Below are 26945 nucleotides of genomic sequence, written 5' to 3' on the forward strand. Positions count from 1 at the left end.
AGTCCTGAAGAGTATTTTAGGCTTTCAATTCTCTTTCCCTTCTTAGACTATTTTATTAGTCAGCTCAAGGACAGGTTTTTAAATCATAAGGGAATCCTAAAGTCCATACAAACTTTGCTGCCTAAAAACATAGTGCGAGCATCAGATGAAGATTTAGAAACTGCTGTTGAGGCTATACTAAATCAGTGGCCCAATGATGTTGATGCATCACCAGAGTCTTTCTTCAATGAATTGAAGATGTGGAGAAGAAATTTCCTTGATCAGAAAACTCTTCACCTAATGCCTACTGATTTTATATCATCTTTGAACAGGTGCAATGAAATTATTTTTCCCTGTACTCACAAGGCGCTAAAACTTTTCTGCATGTTACTGTAACTACAGCAACACCAGAATGGTCGTTCTCAACATTGCAGTGTTTGAAGACTTACTTGAGGAGCAGACAGATTAAATGGACTGGTCTTGATGATAATACATAAAAATGTAGAAATAAAAGCTTATGAAGTACTGGATGAAATGTCTAAGAAGCCTCGTCACCTTCTTCTGTAAATATCACTCTGTCATTGTTTTTGTATTGCAGTCATTGTAAATATTAAAATTTAAAAATTGTGGTTTATTTAACAACGCTCGCAATTGCTGAGGTTATATCAGCGTCACTGGTGCGCCAGAATTTTTTCCCACAGGACTTCTTTTACATGCCAATAAATTTACCGAAATGAGGTCTGTCACATTTAAGCACGCTTAAATGCCATCGAACTGTGCTGGGATAGAACCCGCAACTTCGAGCACAGAAGGCAATACTGACTATGCTACTCAGGCCAACTTGTAAATGTTAGTGACTCGGAAACAAATTGTGAGTATATAAAGTTATTTATCATTATTCCATTTTTACTATCTCCTCAAATCCCTCCCCGAAAAAAAATCCTGTGGTATGGAAACATAATAAGAATTCAAGAACATCATCTACAGAAACAACTCTTGGAAATTATAGTGGGCCAATCGTACATTCAATGGTTGATACAGGTCAGTATGCCTAATTTTTAGAGAAGAAGAAGAAAAATATTCTTTTGTTAAATTCTTTATTCATTCGTTCAACTGTAATATGTACAAGATACATAAATATGTTTATGTTGCACATCTGTTAAAACTAATCCATATTAACATCATGTCCACCTGGCAGACTGCTGTAGAGTGGTGGAGGTAGCGTGACATATGGTTCATATGTCCACTTTGGAAACACCCGCTTATAAAGATTCATAAGCACTGTATCTTGAGATTTCAATTGTCCATCAAATACACACTTCATGTGGCCATGTGTACCTGAAAGTAGATACAAAAATATGTCCTGTGATACAAATTATATGGACTTCATCATTATACATTTTACAATGTAACTTGCTTTTAAAGGGAGATGTTCAACAAGGAGAAAAATTTGCATTAATAGCAATGTAACTGAATAAGTACACCACTTCCATTATTTGGGTATTTACCTTTCTTATACTGGTACTGAAAAAAAAATTCTTTAGAGTAACATGCATCATAAATCAGATTTCAATTCAAATTTAGTTCAGAGACATATACAGTACTTGCCAAACTTACCATTACTTATGGCAGTGAATGACACACTAAACTCAACTGAAATGGCGCGCGCGCGCGCACGCACGCACGCACGCACGCACGCACGCACACACACACACACACACACACACACACACACACACACACACACACACACACACACACACACAAAAATCTTAAAATATTAATATAATCAAGAACAAACATTTCCAACTAATAACTTACCCAAGGGTTCTCTAATATGCCCTCTTCGGCCATACTTTGTCCTCAACTCAACTGGTTTAAACCAACTGATATCTTCACGGTTAAAGAACATGAATCTAATAACAGCTGATCGCTTGTGCACTTTAAATGGATGTCCTGACAATACAACTCTCTTTGTTATAATGCGGTCTGGGTTAACAGAAAGCAAGTTCCCAGTTCCCACAAGTTCCTGCAGAAACAAAAACAAATATAACCATAAATACAACACTGAACTGATTACACTGAACAAACAGTAGAAACTATTTGCTCAATAGGCCATGCAGTAAATTGTAAAAGTGTCAAGAATGTGAGATCATAAAATCATGATTTCAATAGAGGCATTGAATCTTAGAGCCTTATGTCTTTTATTTAGTATACAAAGTGTAAACGACTGTAAGACAGAAATTCTTGGAAATTACCATTACTTGAAAACTGTGCACATGTACCAACCAATATAATCATCTAAAATGATTATTCTAAGTCATTTATGTGTATACTACTACGACAATAATAATAATAATAATAATAATAATAATAATAATAATAATAATAATAATAATAATAATAATAATAATAATTTGTGGGAGAATTACTAACGCAAGAAAAGTAACAGGAATGCTAAGTTCAATTTTATGACAAAAATCTTTAAGACAAGAAACCAAAAAACACATTTCCGAGTATAACTCTACCATCAAATATGTAATGTGGCTGTGAGATATGGAACCTAATAAAAGGGCAACAAAAAATTATTAACTGTAAAGATTGACTTCTAGTGAAGATCTGCTGGTATATATTGTATATATAGAGTTCGAAATATAAGGGAGATAACAAAAGTAGAAGACGAAACTATTCTAGTTGACATAAAAGATAAATATCTCTGTCCAAAGGATGGTGATGGTGGTGATAATGATTATGGTGATGATACTGATAATGATAATGATAATGTATAGCAATAATATGTATGTCTGCCTCCAGACTAGTTAGCCTGAGTTCAATTCCCGAAGAGGTCAGATTTTCGTGTAAAATTTCTATCTCGGGACTAGGAAAGGTGGCAGTACACAACTTCTAATCACTAGATTATGCACCAATATGCCTGGATTAAATCCCAAATCTCTCTCCACAGTGCATATGAAGAGATGGCATATGTCACTGTTGATAGTGATTTGTCTGTTGGTGCTATTCGACAGGAGGCACCAAGTTTCCCTTCTCCCTTCCTCATCATCATCATCTTCCTCACTCATTCCATTTACTACACTTACACATACATTCACCTTAGTACACGACGTAACTCTTCACACAGATACACATCATTCATGGTGTGACCTGCCAAAGTGGTGTGCAACTTGAAAAGGAATCACAGTCCTGTCATCTACTTGCAATATATAGAACCCGGTGGTTAACAAGAATAAGAAACCAGTCTTACTGTAGTTCATCTTTTTTATGCTCAAGATGGCATGTTAACAAAATTGGAGTTGCCTTTGCCAGAAAAGCCATTAAAATATTATTAAAACCAGTATCGAATTTACTAAGTGAACTAGGTAGTTACAACACTATTCTAGAAAAATTCTGAAAGAAACATGGAAAAATAATAAAAGCATAACAGAAAATCTCTTGGCCATTGTCTGCATATTCAGTGGTCTTTTATCTTCTGTCAGAGGGTAATGTCGTTGCCATAGTGTGATACTTTCCAGACAGATGGCTAGTTAGTCATGGAAGATGGCTGATGATATGTTGAGGAATTGTGATTAAGGGTTATAGAATGGGATAGAAAGTGGCTCATGGCCCTTTTGTAACTGGTATTATCCCAGCATTTGTCTGGAAAGACTTGGGAAGCCACAAAAAATCTAAGTCAAGATAGAATCGAACCCTGGACCTACAGAATACAAAGCAGGCATGCTAATCACGACACAATCATGCTCAATAAGTAGTAAAATTTCGAAACTAATTTCAGACTTTCACCAAAAAGCAACAATTTCAAAATTAATATTAGCCCTTGAAAACAAACTTTCAACCCTAAATATTCAGATAAAAAAACATGGAAGAGTATTGGGAGGAATATAATAACTTAAGTCCTGTAAATTGATTAGAATGGTTAGGATTACAATATTTAAGGTTCAGTACATTTTTTTTTCTGTTCAACTTTTAATTTTAATGTAAGTAAAATAATACGAGTGAAATAAGTCTGGCTCTGGCCAAATGCAAAAAGAACTAGTATTTTTTATATAAAATTGTACTGCACTATACTGTAACATACAGACACACAAGTGTGTGAACACTCTCACACAAAGAAAATACAATGCCAAAAAAAATTGAAACAAGGTATTACAGTTGCCGTCAGTAATTACAGCTGTGTGTGGCTCCTTCTGAATTTCCTGTAAGCAATTACCAATAGATCTAGATTCATTTTCCGGGCTGAGAGGCCGTGGTCTATTGGTTGGTTTTATACCAGACGTTTCGTCTGCAACTGCGGCAGACATCTTCAGTGGAGTGGTATCCGAGGTCGCAAAACTCTTCTCGGCATACCTGAGGCAACTGATCCTGTGGCTGGTTGTGCGGGCGTATTTATAGTGCAACTAGCGGGCCGAGGCCTGTTGTCGCTGTGGTCCGCGCCACTTTGTTCGCTGCTCCCGTTCTGGGTTCCGTCCTTTTGTTGTAGTGGCTTCTTATCTGTTCTGTTTAGGACTGGGTACCAACATTTGTTTAGCTTTACGCCTTCTTCCTTGCGATTAAAGTTGTTGTTATGTTTATATATTTCGATCGCTTCTCTATGTAGACGGGGGAAGAAGTGTGTCGTCGTGCTCAAGATGTCCGTGTCCTTGAATCGTATGTTGTGATCGCCCTCTTGATAGGCATGTGCTGCCACTGCTGATTTGTCGCTCCACACGAACACGGAATCCTGTAAACTCCGGCGGACAGCAGCTTATCTCGTTTGTCCTTGGATGACCTCAGCATGCTCCGGATTGGCTTGGTCGGCAGGAAGGTCAGGGACCATATCAGCAGGGTACTGAAACGTCATGAAGTGGAAACGACGACGCACTTCTTCCCCGTCTACATAGAGAAGTGATCGAAATATATAAACATAACAACTTTAATCGCAAGGAAGAAGGTGTAAAGCTAAACAAGTGTTGGTACCCGGTCCTAAACAGAACAGATAAGAAGCCACTACAACAAAAGGAACCCAGAACGGGAGCAGCGAACAAAGCGGAGCAGACCGCAGCGACAACAGGCCTCGGCCCGCTAGTTGCACTATAAATACGCCCACACAACCAGCCACAGGATCAGTTGCCTCAGGTACGCCGAGAAGAGTTTTGCGACCACGGATACCACTCCACTGAAGATGTCTGCCGCAGTTGCAGACGAAACGTCTGGTATAAAACCAACCAATAGACCACGGCCTCTCAGCCCGGAAAATGAATCTAGATCTATAGACTCCGGCCGTGAAACCCTACACTGCAAAATTACCAATAACTACACACATGCTAAGAAGAAATAAAATACATAGAGAAGACAATTTTATCAATGTTTCTGAAAGTGATTTTCTGAAATAACTTAATAAATAAAAGCATTTACCTGAGTATTATCTTTCTTTTCTTTGAACACCAAGACAGGACTTGGTGGGAAAATAATTGGAGCAAATACAGTTGCAACTACAGTCGCTTCTGGTTGGAAAAACCGTTCATACTGAAAATAAATGTAATCATACTTAAAACACATAATATAATTAAAAATAACTTTATGGTCGTTATTAAACGAGCCATTATAATTTATTGTATAAATATATCAAACATTTTCTAAGAGAATAGTTCTAGTATAACTGAGATATCCTACATTTCAGTCTGTTTCTTGGTTTGTTCATCACTCTACTAAAAATGGTAAATTACACAACAAAATTATAAGATATAAATCAATAAAGATTCGTACTTTATGTTTTGTGCCATTTGTGTGTTGACTAAAAACAGGACAAGCTTTGAATCTTCTGTAACCACAGTGGAAGATTAGCTGCTCCTTTGATTTGATTGGTTGTTGATCGTGATTTCCAAAGTTTGGTTGCTTAATAACGAAGTTAAGAACAGACATCTTCTGTTCATGAGACAGCATTCCAAAAAGGACAATGGGTTGTTTCAACCGACGTGAATTATACAAATGCTGTGGCACTCCAATGATGTGGAGAGTGACATACCAGCCAGCCTGCAAATAAAATAATATAATATATATAGGCAGATTCCTTTCATGATTATTAAAAAATTGTACAAACCCAGAAACAAAATTTGAGCCACCTGAATTTTTCAACTTCAGTTATAACATACTGCACATACTCAGTGCACTGTTTTGAAACATTGAGCATGCACAGTATTTTACAACTGGAACTTGGAAAATTCAGGTGGCCCAAATTTTGTTTCTGGGCCTCTATACATTTATTACCAAAAGCACACATAAAGTAACTGTTATGGAGTATGAGACTTCAGACGTTCTTGCTGGGTTGTGATTAAATTTTTGGATTTTGGAACTATGTTTGCAAATTAAAAAATTTCTCAATTGAGAGTACTTACAGGTTCATTCTCAGGGTAACATTGCTCGAGACCCGAAAAATTACTCACTGAATGAGTTCATTAGTCTAAAATTTTGAAGAAATTTCCAAATTTGTACCCAACTCACAAAATCCAAAAAACTACACAACAGTTACAAAATGTGCTATCAATACAGAAATAATAATTGAGCTTCACATGTAAGCAGATACATAAATATATGCTACTCTAGAATTACAGCATGTGACTAACTTCTTTAAAGGGAGAGAGAGAGAGATAACTCAGTGTCAAGTTTCATTACTGCAGTGCTGGTGAATGGTGGAGTGTTTGTAAGTACAGAAGAGAGGAATAGAATGGAAGTTTTACTGCTTCGTTTTACACTTACCAACAGTACCAAATATGAGACATATCACCTTGAGTCAATGCTGAAGCTGTTTTTTTTTTTTTCGAAGTGGGAGAACCTTACAATATGCCAACTTTGAAGTGCAGCAAAATCACAAAGATGTTTAAGTTTGTGTATTTGTGTGAAAGAAAGATGAGAGAGAGAGCGAAAGAGAAGGGAACAGAGAGAAAAGTAGGCAGAAAAAAAAAATTATATCTAGGGTATATTTCGTCCTGCACTGTGGCATCATGGTCTAAGGCATCCTGTCTAGGACTTGTGTTACAGAATATGCTCTAGTTCGAGTCCTCATGGGACTGAGTCCACCCAGCATCATGAAGCACTTGGGGAGCTACAATGGGCAGTCAAATCCAGTTACGAAAGTAAGCTGTAACCATTGGGGGGATCATCATGTTAACAACACGATACCTCTATTCTAGTTGGATGATCATCCACCACTGCTTCAACATGTGGATGTGAGGCCAGCAGCCAGCTGGTAGTCATGGGCCCTTAAAGGACTGTAGTGCCACGGACTATTATTATGGGGTAAATTTCTGATATCTGTGTACATAAATAAGCGTTAAGAAATTTAACACCAAATCACCACATAATATGTTTTGGATCTCAATATTGTTCTAAGACATAAAAAGAAGCTTGCTTCATCAATGTTTGGGAGAAATGAAGTTTGACTCTCTAAGAGCAGTGATTACAGAGTTATGAAAAAGCCAGTTGGAACAAGGAAGTCTAAAACTTTGTAGTTTTCCTGATATTTTGTCGATTAGTAATTGAGGACCGTTTTTCAAAACTTGCTAACTGAAAAAAAACTAAATTTTAAAGGAGAGACAAAAAACTGAATGAAGACAAATAGGTTATAGGTGCAACCATCACACTTTGACACATTATAATGAAGAGATATAATTCAATTTTACTAAGATAACTTTAACATCATGTAGAGGCCTGCTTTATGTTAACGAATCCACCAAAATCTCAATTTTGCAAATTTTGCAGTTAGCAAGTTTTGCAAAAACGGCCCTCAATTTAAAAAAGTGCTTTGACTACAATTCTTCTGATTTATATACATACTATATATTAATTTCTTCTATGAAACAAAATCACGACGAAGTTTCAATAAAGTAAAAGGAAAGGTCAGAACAAAATAGTTTCTCAAATATGTTGATTTGAATGGAAGAAACTGAAAAAAGAATAAAGTTTTATCTTCTCCAAAATGCTAAAAAATAACAAGAACGAATGAAGTATTAAAATTACACTGTTTGATAATGAATGGAATGAAAAATCTTACTAATGCTCCTTCTCTATCTTCATCTTTCATAACTCTCTTTCTTGTACGATCAAAGTTCTCAAACTGAAATATCCTGGCATAATCCAAAGGCAGATTCTCTTTGGGATCCCATGGTGACGTTCTAAATGACTGAAGGCCACGATATTTCTGGAAACGAATTCTTGCTGGAGTATCCTTTGGTGTATCACGCTCATCAGGGAAGAGCTGTTCCATGCGTGCCTCTGGAAAATATACAAAATACAATGTTAGCTTAATTTAATAACAAGTACTTCAGTTTCAAACAGAGACTACTGTTAACGATTTCATTAATTTGTTACATACCTTTAATCTTTTTCAATGTTTCTTCTTCTTCTGCAACGTCCATTTTCTCATCATATCTTTCAGCATCAGCACCAACATCAGTCACTGTCAGAGTATCATATTCTTCCTCTTCTTCTTTACTCTCATCTCCTTCAGAACTGTTCCCTTCACTCATTGCCTCCATATCAACATTCATGCCATCTTCTTCCTCATCATCATCTTCATCTTCAATTTCTTCTGAAGAAAAAGCATATGGAAAGAGAGCATGACACATACACTAAGTTCAACAACAATTAACTTTATATATCAAGTTTCCTTATGAAGTCTGAAACTCCTGACTAGTTGTGACTAATGACAGAACAAACTATTTTTGTTTTGGACATACAAATCTAACATTTTATGATAATTTAATTTACATTTAAATCTGTAATCCATTCCTCTCTCACCCTTACACATTCATTCACTCACCCAGTCACAACTAGAGTTAATACCAGCTATTATAATACATTCTTTGATGTATAATAATACTTTTTCCCCACATCAATTACAAGCACTCATTTCTGAATTTGTGATGAAAAAAAATATTGACAAAATTTCAAATGATTATTGTAACAACAATATAAGCCACAGCCAAATACTAATATTATTAGTTGTTATATCATCAACCAATTTAACTTGTGTGATCATCCCCAATGATGCCATCTCCAATCGCCGTGGGCATAAGGGCGCCAAAGTTGCATATAAAATTAGTCATGCTGCATAGCCTCTCTCAGTATTATCTCGGCATTGAGAGCAGCTACAAATCTGTGCAAGCACTTGTTTGATTTGTAATCACTTCAGCAATATCAAAGTGATAATACACACGTACAATACACTTTAAGTAAACTATAGTGAACAATTTGTTGTGAGCTGGAACTAGTTTTGGAATGTTGCTTCATATGAACAGTAATTAATTACTTCTTTTAACATAGATGCTTGCCCTTGCCCTTCATTTGTAAACCAAAACAAAACTTTCAAACCAATACAACTGTAGTTTCATTCTCGAAACTGGTGATGTATTCTACATGTCTGATACAACACATAATTATTTTTAGCATTAAAACCTCACACAAAATAAATACCTTCATCTGACTGGTACATCTATTATTAGGCAGTACATCTTAGTTGATATGAGTCAGAGGAAGAACAGTATTATGTTGCTGTCTAGTGCCTTGCATTTGGCAATGAAGCCATTAGCAGTCGTGCTTTCCAATACTTTTGAACTGTAGTTTCTTCTGATCTTAATCCTTCACAGGTCTTCAAGTGGTCTTCATTCATTTCTGCTGGATCGTTACACAGGACACATATGGGTGAAGCTGAGATACCTATTCTGTATAGATGACTTGCGAGACAGTCATGATTTGTCAATAGTTTGAAGGCTGCAACTGCTGTTTTCCTTGGTCTCTGGGGGATTATATCTGGGTTGGAAAGTAGTGTAATCCATTTTTTGTCTTTAGCATTTGATTCTATTTCTTGTAGGTATGAATGAGAAAATTTTGTAGTGATCAAGCATTTTATTGAGGAATATGAGAAATTAAATTTAGACTTTTGTTTTATTGTTGTGCCTTTCTTTGCAAATGTGTCTGCGGTTTCATCCCCCATGACTCCACAGTGTGCTGGAATCCACTGGAGATGGGCAATCTTATTAACTTTTTGGAGTTGTGTTAACATTTTGTAGCATTCTCTTATTTTTGTTGACTTCTTTGTAGCATTTGAACATATTCCCTGAATTGCAGCTTTAGAATCTGAGGTAGTATTATTGTTTGTATACACCTGAAGTTATCACTGAACCCCTGGAGACTAAGAATGGACTAAGGCAAGGAGACTCCTTAGCGTGTCTATTGTTTAATTCGTCCTGGAGAAAGTTGTCCGAGATGCTGATATCCAAGTTTATGGGTATATTTTTATAAATCTATACAGCTATTAGCCTTTGCTGATGATACAGATATTGTAGCCAGATCAGAGAGAGAAATTAGACGGACATTCAGGGCCATAAAAAAATTCAGCAGAATCAATGGGTCTCAAAATTAATGAAGATAAAACTAAATATATGACAGTAAGTGGTAAATATGGTAAACATGGAGAACATGGAGAATCTGAGACACACATTGTTACTGATGGGTATAAATTCGAGAAAGTACAAAGCTTTATTTACCTTGGATCATTAGTAAACTGTAACAGTAACACCACAGAAGAAATTAAAAGAAGAATCCAAATAGCCAATAGAAGTTACTTTGGTTTAAAAAAACAATTTAAATCTAAATTGCTCTCTCGTGGAACTAAATGCAGAATTAAAAAAACAATTTAAATCTAAATTGCTCTCTCTTGGAACTAAATGCAGAATCTATAAAACATTAATTAACCAACTCTTATGTATGCCTCTGAAACTTGGGCTGACAGAAACTGATATCCAATGCCTTTATATATTTGAAAGGAAGATATCTGGTTGAGTGTAAGAGAAGGCCTTAGGGGCTTAACTCTGCCAGGTTAAATAAAGCCATTATTATTATTATTATTATTATTATTATCATTATTATTATTATTATTATTATTATTATTATATTATGTAGAATTTTTGGCCCCATTAATGATGGTAATGGATGGAGACTAAGATATAACAATGAGTTATATGAACTCTACAAATCCCCTGACATTATACAATCGATCAGGATTTCAAGACTAAGATGGGCAAGGTATATAAGGAGGATGGAAGAGAACAATATAGCCAGAAGAGTATTGGAGTACAAAGTCGAGGGAAGAAGGAGAGCACGACAACCTAAGCTTCGATGGGAGGACTGCATACAGAAAGATGTTCAAAGACTTGGAGTGAAGAATTGGTGGGTTGTAGCCAGAGATAGGGAGAAATGGCACAGAATCCTGAAAGAAGCCAAGGCTCGACTCAGGCTGTAGTGCTACCGATGATGATGATACACCTGAAGTCTGATTAGTGAACTATGTTACTAGTCAACGATGTATGCAATGGAGGGAGAAAGGAACTGGCCACCCTACCCCATTATCTTCTGGCTTATTTTCCTCATGAGTGAGGCCTAGAGACGAAATTCCATGCAAATGCATGTTTTTATAGGAACATAGGACATAGCTCAAACTTAGTACTTATCTATTTCATTACTTTCTTGTTCCAAATATGTGTACTTTTTCCGTGCATATTTGCATGTTTTGCTCTTTTTGGAGATAAAAACATGCATAATGCATAATGCAAATATACTAGGGGAAAGTTGTGTCTTTGGCACCGGTTCTTAAATAGCGCCTGTGTATATTTTCAGTGTAAAACTGAACTGAGATGCTATCTACTGGACATTTATGATCTATGTTATTAGATCAATTTAAAAGAAGTCCGCTAGGCTGATTCATTTTTCAACAAAGTTTTGTAGCAGATTTGAGGTATGTACACATAATATACTATATTTTTTAAGCAAGTATTATATGGTAGAAACATTAACACAATTATGAAAGAAAAATCGGAAACATGTTTACAGGTTAGAAAGTAAAGAAATGAACATCAACACTAGGTTCCTAAATCGCACCTCTATGGGGTCGCTTAACTCACACTAGTACGATTTGTGCGAGTGTGTGATTTGTGCGATTCACAGGTTATATCATGGTTGGTATTCCTCAATTTTTATTTATTTACTTACTTGCTTATTTATTTATTTATTATTTGCTTATTTATTTATCATTCATTCATTTAATTGATTTATTTATTTATTTATTCCTTTATTTACTTATTTACTTACTTATTTCACAGATCACTCAATAATGGATAGGCCTAAATGCGAGTATGGGAAATGAAAGATGCAAGCTGGTCGTTTTAGATAATTTAGAAAGAGAAAAGTAGAGTTGAATAAGTGCTGTAAGAAGTACAACATCCCCCAAAAACTTTTCTAAGACATTTATGGGATGAGGTTCAAAGGGGAAGTAATCGAAACACCAGAGTCCTAAATAGAAAAGAAACTTTGCCCAGAGAAGCTGAAGAGGAATTAGTGAAGGAAACTACTGGAAAAAAGTGGTACTATATGGGTTCATGAAACACCATCCAGAATTGAGTTTGCAACAGCCAGAAAAAGTGTCTATTTCCCGTGCCAAAGGTTTCAATAAACAAAACATTCAACAATTTTTTGACATTCAGGAAAAAATAGTTGATTAAAATCAGATTGATGGACTATGTACATATGTGTACGAGTCAGGCTTCAGTATGTTCAAAAGAGATCTCCAAACATTGTGGCTTCGAGAGGAAAGCATCATGTGGGGGCAATTTCAAGTAGCTAGAGGGGCATTAATACAACCATGTGTGTTGTAAGAGTGCAGCTCAGAACTTTGTGCCACCTATGATAATATTTAAAAGACAAAGGATACATCCTACACTGGCAACTGGTGCTACCCTTGGAAGCTTGATCGAATGTTCTGAATCTGGTTAAATCAACAGCGAATCTCTTTGTAAAATGGCTAAACTGTTTTATTAAACATGTTAAATCACTAAGTAAAGAAACTTCTTCTTGCTCTTAATGGGCATTCAACACATTCAAAGAATTTGGCAGCTATTACAATCGCATTTTTACATTTCATATTTTTTTCTTTACGTCATGTATTGACAAGAGCATGGGATTGACTGAGGCAGAGTTTATGTTTCCAGTACCTTTGACAAAAGGTGGCTATGAGCAGTGTAACATGAAATAAGTAATGTATGCTTTCGGTAAGAGCTACAGTCTACACTTAGATCATATCTCACCTGCATCACTATCAGGTATCCATGCTGCCTGATAGTCTGACATTCCCTTTGGTACCTTCTTCACTCTGCGTTTCTGAGCTTTAGATTCTTCCTCAGCTTCTGCAAGTTCTTCCTCAGTGGGCCATGTCTGCTCACCCTCCATAGGATCTGGGATGTTCTCACTCTGAAGTGACACCTACACATTTAAGAATAACATTGAGAATTTCTTTCATAGAAGGTAAGTCAACAGGAAAGAAATTTACATTGCTTTGCATACCTAAGCATTGTTGTTTATAGTCAACTGTCCAAAGACAGGTCAGAACCTCACAAGTGATACCAACAAGGCACCACTTATGAGGCAACTAGGCCAAGAGATAATAAGGTAGGGTGACCAGTTCCTTTCCCCCTCCGTTACATACATCACTGTCTTTCCTTTATTTGATATATCCAAAAGGTGGAATTATTATATGATTATTATATTATTGAATAATTCAAATCGTTTGTTAGTGGAAATGAAAATTTGAAACAATTCCATCTGAGGGGAATCTTAGATATAACCGCCACAGTGGTCTAGTGGCTAGAGTGCTGGACTTATAGTCCTGTGGACTGGAGTTCAATCCTCAGTGTACCCCCAATTTATAACTTGTGTTGGGCAAGCCTGCGGTCCAAGCAATACAGTGGTTTTCTCCAGGAGCTCTGGTTCCCCATATGGCATCCCAACAAATCTCCAACATCATCTCATCTCAACGCAGGTGTAGCATAGACCAGCCTCCCATGGCGCACCCTAGGCAATGACTCTTTTGGTAAACTGTTCTACACAGCTGGCTTCATATGAGTGAATGACAAAAAGTCAAGTACCCGCTATTACAAAAAAAAAAAAAAATCTTAGATCGCACTGTTACTTGAGGCTATAATACTACTTTGCTGTTGAACTAAATTTTGCTCAGGATGCATAATGGGAAGGTGACTGTATCTTTTGACGTGATGAGGCAAAATTTGTAATAGGTCATTGTTTACTGTTTGTTCATTTATTTGCTATTCGATATGATACAGATGCTTTTTGACAAACAAATATCATATCTGCTATGACATATCTTCACACTACTGTATTTAGGTTACACCATAACTTTCAATTACATTTTTCTACCCTTTAATTTATATTTCCTCTTATATTCTATTTTATATATTCTTTGTTACTATTATTAAATTAATCAATTAGCTCTACTCTACAGGTCTAATTCCACTCTTGTTCTCAGTTATCACTAATATGCTTTCTCTCACCTCTTATCCGCCTCCTTTAACACACTCCTTTCTATATTCTACTCCAAATCAACTCACTATACTTTGCTATCCATTCCAACTCAATCTACATTACACAAATAAATCCCAATCGTTTTCTTATATGACACTTCACTCGCATTAAGTCTCTTAATACAATTCAGTTCATTCTAATGCTCTTGCCTGATATTTGAACTCTCATTTTTCCCATTTTTAACTGCTAGATTTGCACTCTTTTCCAAGTTCCTAATCACTCTTATTTACATATTCCATTTCCCCACTACATATCTAGTTTCTTTAATAGCTTATCCATTCCTTCCATCATTTCACACATCACATTCCATGTCAAAGGTTCAGTCCTTTCTGTACTGTTCATTTCTACCATATTTCTGTCTTTGTTATTCTCTTCTACCGTATTACTGTTTTTTTTTCCCATCACCATTTCTTTTGCTACTTCACTTTCCTTTCCTGTACTTTCCTTTTCACTTTCACTTGCCGAGTCTTGGTTTCCACTTTTTATCACACCCTTTTCACTAATCCTTCCCCCCCCCCCCCATGACTCTTCCCGACTGATTTATTCTCTTCTTTTTCACATTAATCTTCTTTCTTGCACCTGTGTTCTTTATGTCCTCCTCCTTATCCCTATTCGAGTCTGATGTTCTAAGCAAGCTCATATTAATCTTACGCAATACACTTCTAACATTGTTTCTGCTTACATCAGCTTGTCGTTCTTGCTTGTTTACACTTCCCCACTCAATGTCCTTGGGTGGGTTCCTGAACATGTCAAACTTTTCTTCTCTCGTTACCATATTACCTGAAACCACCTGTTGTCTAGCTCCAAAATATGTATGTACTTTTTTTCATCATTCTTCTTCCTTTTCTCGAATCATGTTGTCTTTACCACTTCTTCCTTCTGTTACAATGTCTTCTTCTTTCTCTTCTTCCTGATCTGCCCACTGCAGCATTTGCTATTTAGACCAACACACTGACTTTCCTGCCAGAAATGGCAGCATCGAGAAACAACCAATTTTGAAAATAACGTTTGAAACAACTAAACTGAAAATATAAACGACACTTTTGAAAGAAAAGTAATTCAAAATCTCAAACTTTCCCAGGCTAATTTTTTTTTTTTTAAGACTTTATACAGGCAACACTGTTTGGGTGCTCATTTACTAAGTGCATAAAATGCCAACGTAACAAGCACTTCATTGTTATCTAAGCCACTATATAACACACTATATAATGTCACAGATTGTCACAAAGACCAAAGGAAGGACTGTGTGATAGTCAAGGGTGGTCATTTTGGAAAACTATGTTTATAAAATACTTGTAAATTAAAGATACCATAAAAAAATTGAAATACTGTATATACTAGAATAATCTCCACACCGTAATTTTATGGAAAGAAATCTTGAAATTTTTTTTCACTTTTATTGTAAAGAAAAATTGTTACATGATGTAATTATTATATTGGTAGGTTAGTAGGTTATTTCACGACGCTGTATCAACATCTCAGATTATTTAGCATTTGAATGAAGCGAAGGTGATAATGCTGATAAAATGAGTCCGGGATCCAAATCCGATAGTTACCCAGTATTTGCTCATATATTGGGTTGAGGGAAAACCCCGGAAAAAACCTCAACCACTAACTTGCCCCAACCAGGATTCGAACCCGGGCCACCTGGTTTCGCGGCCAGACACGCTAGCCATTACTCCACAGGTGTGGACTATTATATTGGTCATATTACAACACAATCCTAGCGATCCAGATTATTTTTCGTTCTTTTTATTAGTGTTCTAGATTATTTTCAGTTCCATTTTTTAGTGTTCCAGATTATATTGTATTCCTTTTTAGTGTTCCAGATTATATTGTGTTCCTTTTTAGCGTTCCAGAATTTTCATGTTCCTTGTTTTATCTTTCTAGACGATTTTGGGTTCCATTCTTTAACGTTTCAGATTTTTTGCGTTCCTCATTTTACCTATTCACATTGTACCTACTGCTTTCTATTTTTTTAATGTTACAAAAACTCCTTTGCATTTCATTTTTTAGCACCTACAATAAAAGAAAAAGAATTTTAATTTCGCGACTTGCATGAGTAAGAACAGCAAAAACTGATAAAAAAATAACTTACTGGTACCTCATTCATCATCATTTTCATCGTCGCTGACAAAAGAGCTGTTGGCATCAGAATCGTCATCATCGCCATCTTGCCACAGCACATTGCCTTTGTTCCATGCAATGAATTGGTAAGCCCACACTTCTTAAAGCTCTTCTCCACCAACGGAAACTCATTTGAGTCCCAGGCAGTCTTGATCCACTTATAGATTTGCGCAATTTCGGGTCACTTGATTTTACACTATCGTTTCAAGGTCAGGGTACTAACCTTGCTGCAAATAATACCTGCACCCCAATTTTCAGCTGCCAATTTTTGCAAAAAATATGCGGGGATTATTCGAGTATATATGGTAGTTTTAAACATATTAAAATTGTTATTAAAAACTTTGTAATAAGAGAAGTATATGAGAAAGCATGTAGGGTAGCAGTTTTTATCAACATGTTAGTAATATTGTTATTATTCCGAGAATTAAATAACTTAAGGATATAATTTCAAGAAGAAAAGAAAAGAAACAATAACAGTGATGATAATAAAAATGACACTGTAATATTAATATAATAATAAAAACTTACACATTTTAGTCATTCTGGACATTTAATTCTCTGTTAATACAAAAAGAAATACCATATGTTCAGACCTAAAATTACCTTCTTATTGTTTATATATATTAAATATTATTCAATATTTTCTGAATAAACATACCTGTTTTGCTGGATCAGCAGTTTCCAAGATTTTCACATCTTCCTCTATCCTGTCATCAACGGACATATCATTATCTTTAGAAAGTTTTCTTCCTTTTTCCAATGGATGTGGATCCTCTGGAGCTTCAATGCGGGACATCTGAAAATCTCCCCAACCTGGTATGTGCACAAGAGAATTGACAGACAAGGGCTGACCTCGAATATAACCAGATACTTTTAAAGTACCCAGAGAACCCTAAAAACAAAATTCACACAGTCAATTAAAAATTCAGAACATTACTGTAACACTACTGATAAAGAAATTGAAACCATTTCATTCTCTTTCAGAAAGAAACTACACAAAATTCCGTCAGCAAAGATCTTAGAAATTATCTTCACAGACCATTACAGTAGAAATTGATCATTACTGACACTCATAAATGACAACAAGCTATTTGTTGCAAAAATATATGATTATATTTGTCAACATATCACCTTACAGCATGAAAATAGCAGGATAACAATTGTATCCCACAGCAATAACCAACAAGTTCTTATGGTTCTGATAGTGTGACGACTATGCACTCCAGTCCCAATCTCACATTAAATAAATCATGACTACCCCTTCATGATCTTGATAAAGAATATTTTATGTTTGCAGTCGATGCGAAATGAATGAAGTAAAATCTTACTAGATTCCTTTTCACAATGCCTTAATGGCTCTGGTGTTTAGCAATAAATGAATGGACAAGAGTACACATACAGAAAAACAATGTAGTCCAAACCTGTTGTTGTTGTTGTGGTTGTGGCGGCAGTGGTGTTGGTGGTGGTACTAGTAACAGTAGTTTAGATGATGAACGTGATGGAAGTAATGGTGGTTTAATTGTATGTGAGGAATACTTTCTTGGAAAGCATTATACCTAGTGGTATCAATTCACCTTCAATTAATAACTCTGTATGCAAAAACATTCGTATAGTAAGTCCCAATAATTCATTATTGAGCAAGTTACCTCAGACATACATTTGAGACTCATATTCGGGAGATCCCGGGTTCAAACCCTGGGGCTGGCCAACCAGATTGAGGTTTTTTTCGTGGTTCCCTCATTCTATGATATTATATATGTTCAGTAATAAAGGCAAATGTTGGATTGGTACCCAATTTTCTCGAAAAACAGACCCATAATCCTCTGATAATAGTCATATTTCAGTAATCCAGCTATTGTAATAGTTGCATCATTATACAAGAGATGCGTCTGTCACATGGGAGTTTAAATGTCTGGCTCAGAGACAGGTGCTTTGGTCAGGGGTTTAAGATGCCGTGTTATTGAGAGCACCTCGGTGGTCTAGTCTAGGTTTAAGTGTCCAGTCAATGTGGCAGATGTCGTGTTGGTGAGAGAGCATCTCAACAGTAGTCAGGGTTTAAATGTCCAGCCGGCATGATGGATGTTGTGATGGTGTTGGATGTCTCCGGGTTAGATGTCGAACTTCAGACAAAATGCTACCACATCCACAGTAAAGTCGCGATATGACCATTGTAGTTAAAGTGACCATAAATAATAAAAAAAAAATCATTCTAAATGGTGACCAAGGTCAACTGGATAATAAAAAGCGAAGGATAATCAAAAGTCATATTTCAGATTGTGTCTTTGGAAATGATATGTAAAATTCAAATGCAAATTCAAATGAAAATGTATCAAATGTTATATGTAACCTATATTTTAGTTTGTGCTATTTCGAATTTATTTCATCATTCAATTGACATATACAGTACTCTGTGGCTTAATTTTCCAGAATCAATAAATCAAGTCGAAAAAAGAAACAGGCTGTGTCAGAGGGAATAATTCAGAATGCTTGACAAAGAACAAATAATCAAGACTTGCCAGTACTTAGTAGCCCTATACATAACTCTACAACAAACAGGTACCTCCAACAGGATAATGCTGCATGTTATGTTATCTCTTCCATGTATGGCTCGACCATCACCGTCAGCACGTATTTTGTTGCTTTGGGCAATTCCTTCACATTCTTATCAATAGGTCGTAGCGCCATCAAAGAAGTAACCATGGAGGGGAAACTAAGCATAGTAGTTCTGTTGCTCGGACGGAGCTGGCACTCGGGGATAAGTCGCAGGCCTGGGAGGTCGCTTGGATAGGTTGCTAGTTTAAGCCTGACTTATTTTAGTTGTGACCACAAAGTTGGTCTCTAGGCTCTGGATCTCGTCAGAGGTAATGTATTCGGAGTGAATGGCTGACTGATAGAACTATATACTGTAATAGATATTCCTCATGTCTACTTGTCTGTCACCAAGTAGACTAATTTATGTACAAAATTCTCTTTTTTGTGTCGTACGAGAAGGCAGATATTTAACTGGCTAATTGTAGTCAGTTAATGATCAGATACTTTGTTCTGAAAGTTTCTACACCTGTTCAATTATTTCATATTGTATTTGGTTTCATTCTATCTCAATATACTCATTTATTGCTTATTAATTCATTTAATTAGTATTTCTAAGTTTCTATCAATTTATATTTTGTCATATATGCTGCCATAGTGAACTAGAGGCTAGAATTGTTTATGCCTTAAATTTAATTAACTTACTTGTTTTGTATTATACATATAGCTCAACTTATGAATGATCGTTTGCGTTTGTAAATTTAATAATCTGATTGGCTATGTATTGTATACTTTTAGTAGAGCCATCAATGTAGCTCAGTTGGCAGACTCGCTGGGCTGCTGATCCGGAGCTGCGTTCGGGCTTGGGTTGGATCCCCCTTTGGTCTTTGGTTTCTTCCGAGGTTTTCCACAGCCATGGGACTGAAGCCGGATGGTCTATGGTGAGTCCTCGGCATCAACCCCTTTGATTTGATTACCCCCCTTTGATTTGATTACCTGGTTGGGTTTTTCCGAGGTTTTCCCCAACCAAAAGGCAAATGCCGGGTAATATTTTGGCTAATCCTCGGACGTCACCTCATCTCACTACATCTCGCCAAAATATTGTAAAAAATTGCACAAAATTGTAAAAATTGTAGAAAATTACTAAATTGTAAAACTGTAAAAATTTGTAAGAATTGTAATTGTAATATTGTAAAATTTTGACTTGTTCCACATCTTAAAGCTTCATTGCTCATGTAAGATCTATGGAATAAAATAAATGAATGAATGAAATGAGAGCGCCGGACTTATAATCCTGTGACTTAGGTTCGATCCCATGTACCCCCAATTTATAACTTATGTTGGACAAGCCTATGGTCCAGGTAACACAGAAGCTTTGATTCCCCTGTGGCATCCCTACAAATCTCCATAAACATCTCATCTCATGGCAGGTATAGCATAAATCAGTCTCCTATGGTGCTCCCTGGACAATGACTCTGTCAGTAAATTGGTCTACACATCAGGGTTCATATGGGTGAATAACATAGGTCATGTACCCACTATTAGTTTAAAAAAATATTTTTAAAAAATTGTCATATCAATATAGATATTTTATTTATTTTAAATCCAGCTTGGTCTTATGTTGTTACTTCCACTGCGCCATTTTGATAATGCTCATCACCTTAACACTTTGACAAAGCAGATGTGTCCCAGTATTGCCGGTATGAAACGTAGGACCCTAGAGAGGCACATATCACTCTTTCAATCTGATGGTTGAATGTGTTCAAAACCTACCTGAATACACATCCTGAAAAATTCAGTGTATATAGTCTTGTCAAATGTATTAAATATATATGCATCAATTTACCTCACTGTCTGGGGTATAATCCGCGACTTCTGCCACCAAATGGGGTCTCTTATCACGATGAACAACAACACGCTGCTTCTGACTCCCAGCACGACGCAGAATGGTTAATCCATCATAAGATCGACTCAGAGTCAGGATTTTTTCATCTGGCAACCAACGTGATATTGCTTTTTGAAGATTTTGTTTTGCATCATGTCGTTTCTGTCAATTATAAGAATGCAAAATGTTCAATTTTAAATTTAAACACTTACTCAAGTTCAAAAATAAATATCAATATACACTAACTCTGCAACAATCAACTAATATTCTATTTCTTTTTAGCAATGCAGAATTATAGTAAATGCAATTTTATTGCATACAAAAAAAAATAAATTACAATTACATACAAGTATCACTGTAGGTAAGACATACGTAATAAAAAATAACACTCAGATTTTAAAGACAAATACACTTGCAGATGTTTTCCTATTGAAATCATTACATTGTAGTTTATTTCTTCACTATTACAAGAGTCTAGATATGTACACATGAAGGAAGGAGAGAAAAACAGATATAAACAAAAATAAATATAATATGTGCTATAAAATATAAGCAATTCCACGCAATATAATTATAATATAACAGATATATCATACTAGCACAATTATTTTATTCCTTGATGAATCATGTAATAAAAGTCATTGCAAGATTTCTGTCAGTGAAACTTCTTTAATCCTGTAGAAATGTTTTCTCTATATAGGAAAAGAATACAGTTGCTAAATTAACATAAGCATTAAATACAGTACTAAAAGAATAACATTTCGTTCCTAGTAGTCCTTCTAACACACCAAAATGACATTTCAACAAGGCAAATATCAATAAAAGTAAATATTTCTCAGTACGAATACTGTACGAAAATATCCATTAAAATATATATGTACGTATTTATATGCACAATAAAATGCGCGTAAAAACAAAAGTGTAAAAGACTAGCACGTCTGTATATGCTTCAGAATGTTATATACACTTGTGTACAAAATGTATTTTGCATATAAATCCAGGTTCTAATTAATACTTATTTAAGCAAATATATTTCTCTTTATTGCATGTTAATAACAATTTGATGTCAACTAACAGGCAATTATTTAAATATGTGAATGACTGTGTGCTTTATTACCTTTGGTGGTAAGCTTTCCAAGTCCATAACAGCCACAATGGTAGAAGGCAAACCTTGGGCAAAAGATGCTTTTAACAACTGTTCTCCCACTTCATCAACACCATTTTGCTGGCAGGATGAGACTAGGAGAAGCGCTGTATCTGCCACTTTCATTGCATCTAATGTGCAATATAAATCTCCGCGAGGTGGAACCATTATTGTAAACCTCTGTTTGAGCCTTGGAATACTAATAAAAACAATAGATTGTTAATGGCAATAACAACGATTAATCATGAAATAAAACTACGTACAATTGAAGGGTGAGCTCAAAAACCAGCTAACAAGGGAATGTTCAACACTGAAAGGTTGGGTAGAACCTTTAAATTTTGTACAGTGAAAGGTAGCATATATAACAAATTTTCTGAGAATTTTTTTTTTTCGAAATCGACCTATAAGATAGTACATAGTATTTGAAATATTAGTAGTAGTTTGGAAGCCATGATGCTGCTGCTTGGAAGAAGGCAAGGTCTGTGTTGCGAGGCAATGGCAGGTAAGTAAGCAGCCTGACATCGAATGTAAGTGTCTGTAGCTACAGAGCTACAGATCTGTACCTGAATGCACTCAGCCTCCACCACCCTTCGCAGAAGAAGTGCGTCCTGACTAGTCTACTACATCGCACCATAGTCATATCCGATATCAACAACTTGCCTGCAGAAATGGACCATCTTCGTAGAACACTACAACAAAATAACTACAGCCGGAGAGACATCAACAAAGCCCTTAAACAAGCTACCACGAGAAGCAACACAATAGACTTAGACAGCAAGCAAGAACCGACAAAGAAAGCTTTCATTCCATTCTGCGGGAGTGTCTCACACAAAATAAGCAGAATCCTCCAGAAGCTAAATATCAAAACCATCCATAAACCACAGAGCAAAATCCGGAGTCATCTACGTCAGGTTAAAGACAGTCAGGGCCTAAGGACACCAGGGATTTACAAGATTCCATGTGAGTGCGGCGAAGTATACATAGGGCAAACTGGCCGCACTATAGAAGACAGAATCAAAGAACATAAGAGGAACCTGAGGCTCTATTACCCGGAAAAATCTGCAGTGGCGCAACACAGCATAGAAAAGGAGCATAAAATACTATTTGACCACACCAAGGTCATTAACAAATCAAGCCACTACTGGGAACGTACAATCAAGGAGGCCATAGAGATTAAGCTGGAGAAAAACAACTTTAACAGGGACGGTGGACTACAGCTCAGTCAGGCATGGACACCGGCCTTGGACCAGCTTAGCCCTCTTACAATCAAGGTCATGAAGATCACGGGCCGAGGACGGCAACCAATTCCAACCGGCGGAACAGGGCTCGCCGCCCGCCAAACTTCACACAGGAATCCCGGGAGGGGCGGAGCTTATGAGGAATGACAATTCCCGGCCCCGGATTGACCAATCCGCCAACCAATCCCGTTTCACCTGAGACAGCCTAACATCTATATAACCTTCGACTTTCTGTTCGGACATCACTTCCCTGAAGATGGCTGCAGAGATAGCAGTCGAAAGCTTGGGGCATTCCAAAATCCTAACTCGGCTGATATCCCGCGAAAACATATTAGCGAACCAACTCCGAGACAGCCTCAAATCATACATACAGAGCTATAGTTTAATTTGAGAGAAACTGAATATCATACTAGTCTAATTGTTCCCGTGATGGAATCTTTCACCATATACTGAGCAATTACCGGTACTAACTTGAATTAAATTATATTAATCAATTAAAGAAAATCTCAAGTTACTACTGGAAATACTGCTTACTGTTAGCTATTTATTTTTGTGTTTCAAAGAGAGAGGGTTACATCGATGCGTAATTCCTAAAATAAAGGCAAGTTATCAATTTGCCCGGTTCGTAAATGAATACAAAATTTACATTGTACAGTACTTAAAATAATTTTGAGGTTTGAGGTAACTTCACGTAGCTAAATGTATTGAAAATTACATAAGATTCTTTAAAGAAAGTGTTTATTTTTCATTTATATAATTATTAAATTTATTTTACGTTGAACACAAGAGACATAATATGAAAAATATAATACATAGTAATAATTGTTGAGTCATAGCATAATTGATTACTACAATTTATCATCTAACATAATTTCTCCTAACTTCGTCCCATCCTAGCATATATTCTTATGGGCAATAGTTTAAATCATTGGTTCTGAAACATAAAAAGTGAGTCCATTAAACATATTACTGATTATAAATATACTATGTAGGATGCAGCAACACAATTTTATTTGCTATGCGTGGTGCGATAAGAATTTGTGCTTTCATCACTGCATCACAGTTTCTTCTCTTTATGTTCAGTGAGATTGTAGTAGGATGTATAAACAACCAGAAGGGGTGGAAGGACAGAATAAGAGAAATAAAGAAGCTAGTAATAGGTTCTAAGAAAGACAAACCTGTGTTGGTGGGCTTTATATTGTATTTGTGTACTTATTGTAAAATATACTGTTATAGGTTTTATTTGTGAGGCCATGCAACATACCTTACCAATTTAAAGTACTATGAAATAATTCCATGAAATCAGTTCATATTTTATTCGTAACGATGGACCCTATTTAACTCTGCATTTACAGATATTGAGCTCCAGCCTTGTTTCTCCCTTGTCTCTGTCACATGCTACACTCAAAAGGCTCCGCAACTACTAGATTCACAGTGATATTCAGAACATTGTTTTAATACCTTGCGAATTTATATGGCGACTATGTTGAAAAAATAGTGTCACTATCCAGGAATGTTTTCCAGGCAATAAATAGTTTGTAACATTGTTTGTGTTTTTTGTAGCCAATCGGAAGTTGATTTCTGAATAGCCCTCATACATACAAGGAGATGGAGAAACAAAATCAATCAACATAGTATTACAGCAACTTCTGCTCAGGCCTAAAGCCTTCCAAAAAGCAGTAATTGCAGATGACTCACAAGCGGCAATCCAATCCATTACTTCAAATACTCAGTCTATATTCAAACTATAAAATAAAGCAAAAGAAATACTAAAACTCCTCAATAGACAAGGAAAATCAATAACATTTCAATGGATCCTAATACATGTTAACATTTCCGGGAATGAAACTGCAGACCTACTTGCTAAGAAGGAAGCGGCACTTAATTCTACTTCAACCTCACTGATCACAAAAATGGTGAGAAGACTAGTAACAAAGCAAACCCATGATCTATTTCACGCAGAAGAATTATTCCAGGGAAAAATTTGGAGAAATATTAAAGAAATATGACAAGTGAACAAAACCAAACCTAGAAAAGAAGCAATAGCAACCCTCTGACTAAACACTGAGCATGACTATCTAGCATCACATCTATATCACATGAAAATTTATAATTCTGAACACTGCACCATTTGCAAGGACCAAAGCATTAAATGTCGAAAACTGGATCCTAATCTCCAGGAGACGAAAAACCTCTCAAAACTGTACTGGAATGCCGGAAGACTCATGGATTGAATCCTTACATCTCACCATTAGACAACAATAACATATATATATATATATATATATATAACCACCATGCCGGCAGAGTAGTTACCAAACTTCCTTCTCTTTAAACTCTTAAATAGCAGTTAACATACCTTATATGGACATTTCCTCCACTACTTTGAGTAACAACAGCTTCCTCATCTCCTTGCTTAAGAAATTCAAGAGCACCAAGTGGATCAACATCATCACAAAGAGGAACAATTGCTATGAGAAATGGTGCCGTACTTGCACCACCTAAAGAACGTTTCTTGAATAGTATCTCTTCACGCTTCTTCTGTCGCAATTGAATTGCTTTGTTCCTCCTTTCTTCTTTTCGCAATTCGTGCCTTGCTTTCTTTGTAAATACTTTGGCTGAAGTTCGACCTACAAATATCATTTAAGACAAACATTAATAACAATTAAGTCATTAAGCATTAACACAATGTCTAATTAATCTAACATTTAGTACATAGGCCTAATACATATGCAATAAAATGCATTAACCTACATAGCTATAAACTATGGACAACAAATTACGTGACTAGCAGCAGACTTAGGGCTAACAATGAAGTCAGTCTTATTGAGTTCTAGTAATAAGATGAAAGGCTTATGATAATTATAAAAAAGAGTAGTATGCCAGTACATCTTTCACTACACTTTCCAACAAACAACTGATAATCTGCAACATTTCTTTAGAGAAAATATTTCATGCAGAGAATGAATATCAAATGCCATATACTATTTATAGGGCATTCGATAAGTAATGGCAACAATGCTGTAAATCAGTGCTTCTAGGGGCGACCATTGAAATCATGTACTACATAATACAGCAGCGATTATTTCATAAATTTGCAATATTGAAAGTCTCAAAGTAGCCATATTTTGTAAATACAGTGGGTGTTTCTGATTTGTAATAAACAATACAGCCCTAAAAGTATGAACAAAGGTGCTTCATAAAAATCAAAGTTGCAAGAGAAAAACATGCAACTCAGTACTTTAGGGCATTACAAGAAGCCTGTAGGAGAGCAGTCCTACCATACTGAACTATTGCAATCAAGAGTTGACATCCGAAGGGCTTTAGATTGATCAGTGAGAGAGATATCCAGAAATGCTGCTGCAGATGGAGAGATATCCAAGAATTTGGCAACATATTGTTGACATGGCAAGGGACTATATTTTAAGTATGTAATGTCAAAAGTAACCTAAAGAAATTTAGTGTGAAACAGTAACTATGTTGCTATTACTTTTCGAATGCCAAATTATTTTCCCTTACGCTAAAATTTACAATCACAATAATATAATAAGCACGAGGTCTCAATAAACAGAGAAACACCAGATACCAGACATCCGAGAAGAGATATGAATAATCGCTAGAC

The 26945-nt window shown here is 35.9% G+C and overlaps 1 protein-coding gene across 2 annotated transcripts in view; it reads right to left on the minus strand.

Moving 5' to 3' along the window:
- Positions 1-1059: 1059 nt before the first annotated feature.
- The window catches only part of Tsr1 (Tsr1 ribosome assembly factor), a 28795-nt gene continuing 2909 nt past the window's right edge, over positions 1060-26945 (minus strand). The window contains exons 2-12 of one of the 2 annotated variants that reach the window (XM_069818502.1): positions 25683-25953; positions 22059-22284; positions 20903-21103; positions 17186-17419; positions 13110-13284; positions 8345-8557; positions 8024-8244; positions 5740-6006; positions 5389-5499; positions 1801-2008; positions 1060-1317 (exon numbers count right to left, since the gene is read on the minus strand). In XM_069818502.1, the coding sequence (XP_069674603.1) occupies positions 1145-1317; positions 1801-2008; positions 5389-5499; positions 5740-6006; positions 8024-8244; positions 8345-8557; positions 13110-13284; positions 17186-17419; positions 20903-21103; positions 22059-22284; positions 25683-25953 (2300 nt within the window). In that variant the 3' untranslated portion in view covers positions 1060-1144. Of the gene's footprint in view, positions 1318-1800; positions 2009-5388; positions 5500-5739; positions 6007-8023; positions 8245-8344; positions 8561-13109; positions 13285-17185; positions 17420-20902; positions 21104-22058; positions 22285-25682; positions 25954-26945 lie in introns of both variants that reach the window. The other variant, XM_069818501.1, reaches the window with a different exon arrangement.

The sequence above is a fragment of the Periplaneta americana genome, chromosome 2 (genome assembly GCF_040183065.1).
Source record: "Periplaneta americana isolate PAMFEO1 chromosome 2, P.americana_PAMFEO1_priV1, whole genome shotgun sequence".
NCBI classification, from domain to species: Eukaryota; Metazoa; Arthropoda; class Insecta; order Blattodea; family Blattidae; genus Periplaneta; species Periplaneta americana.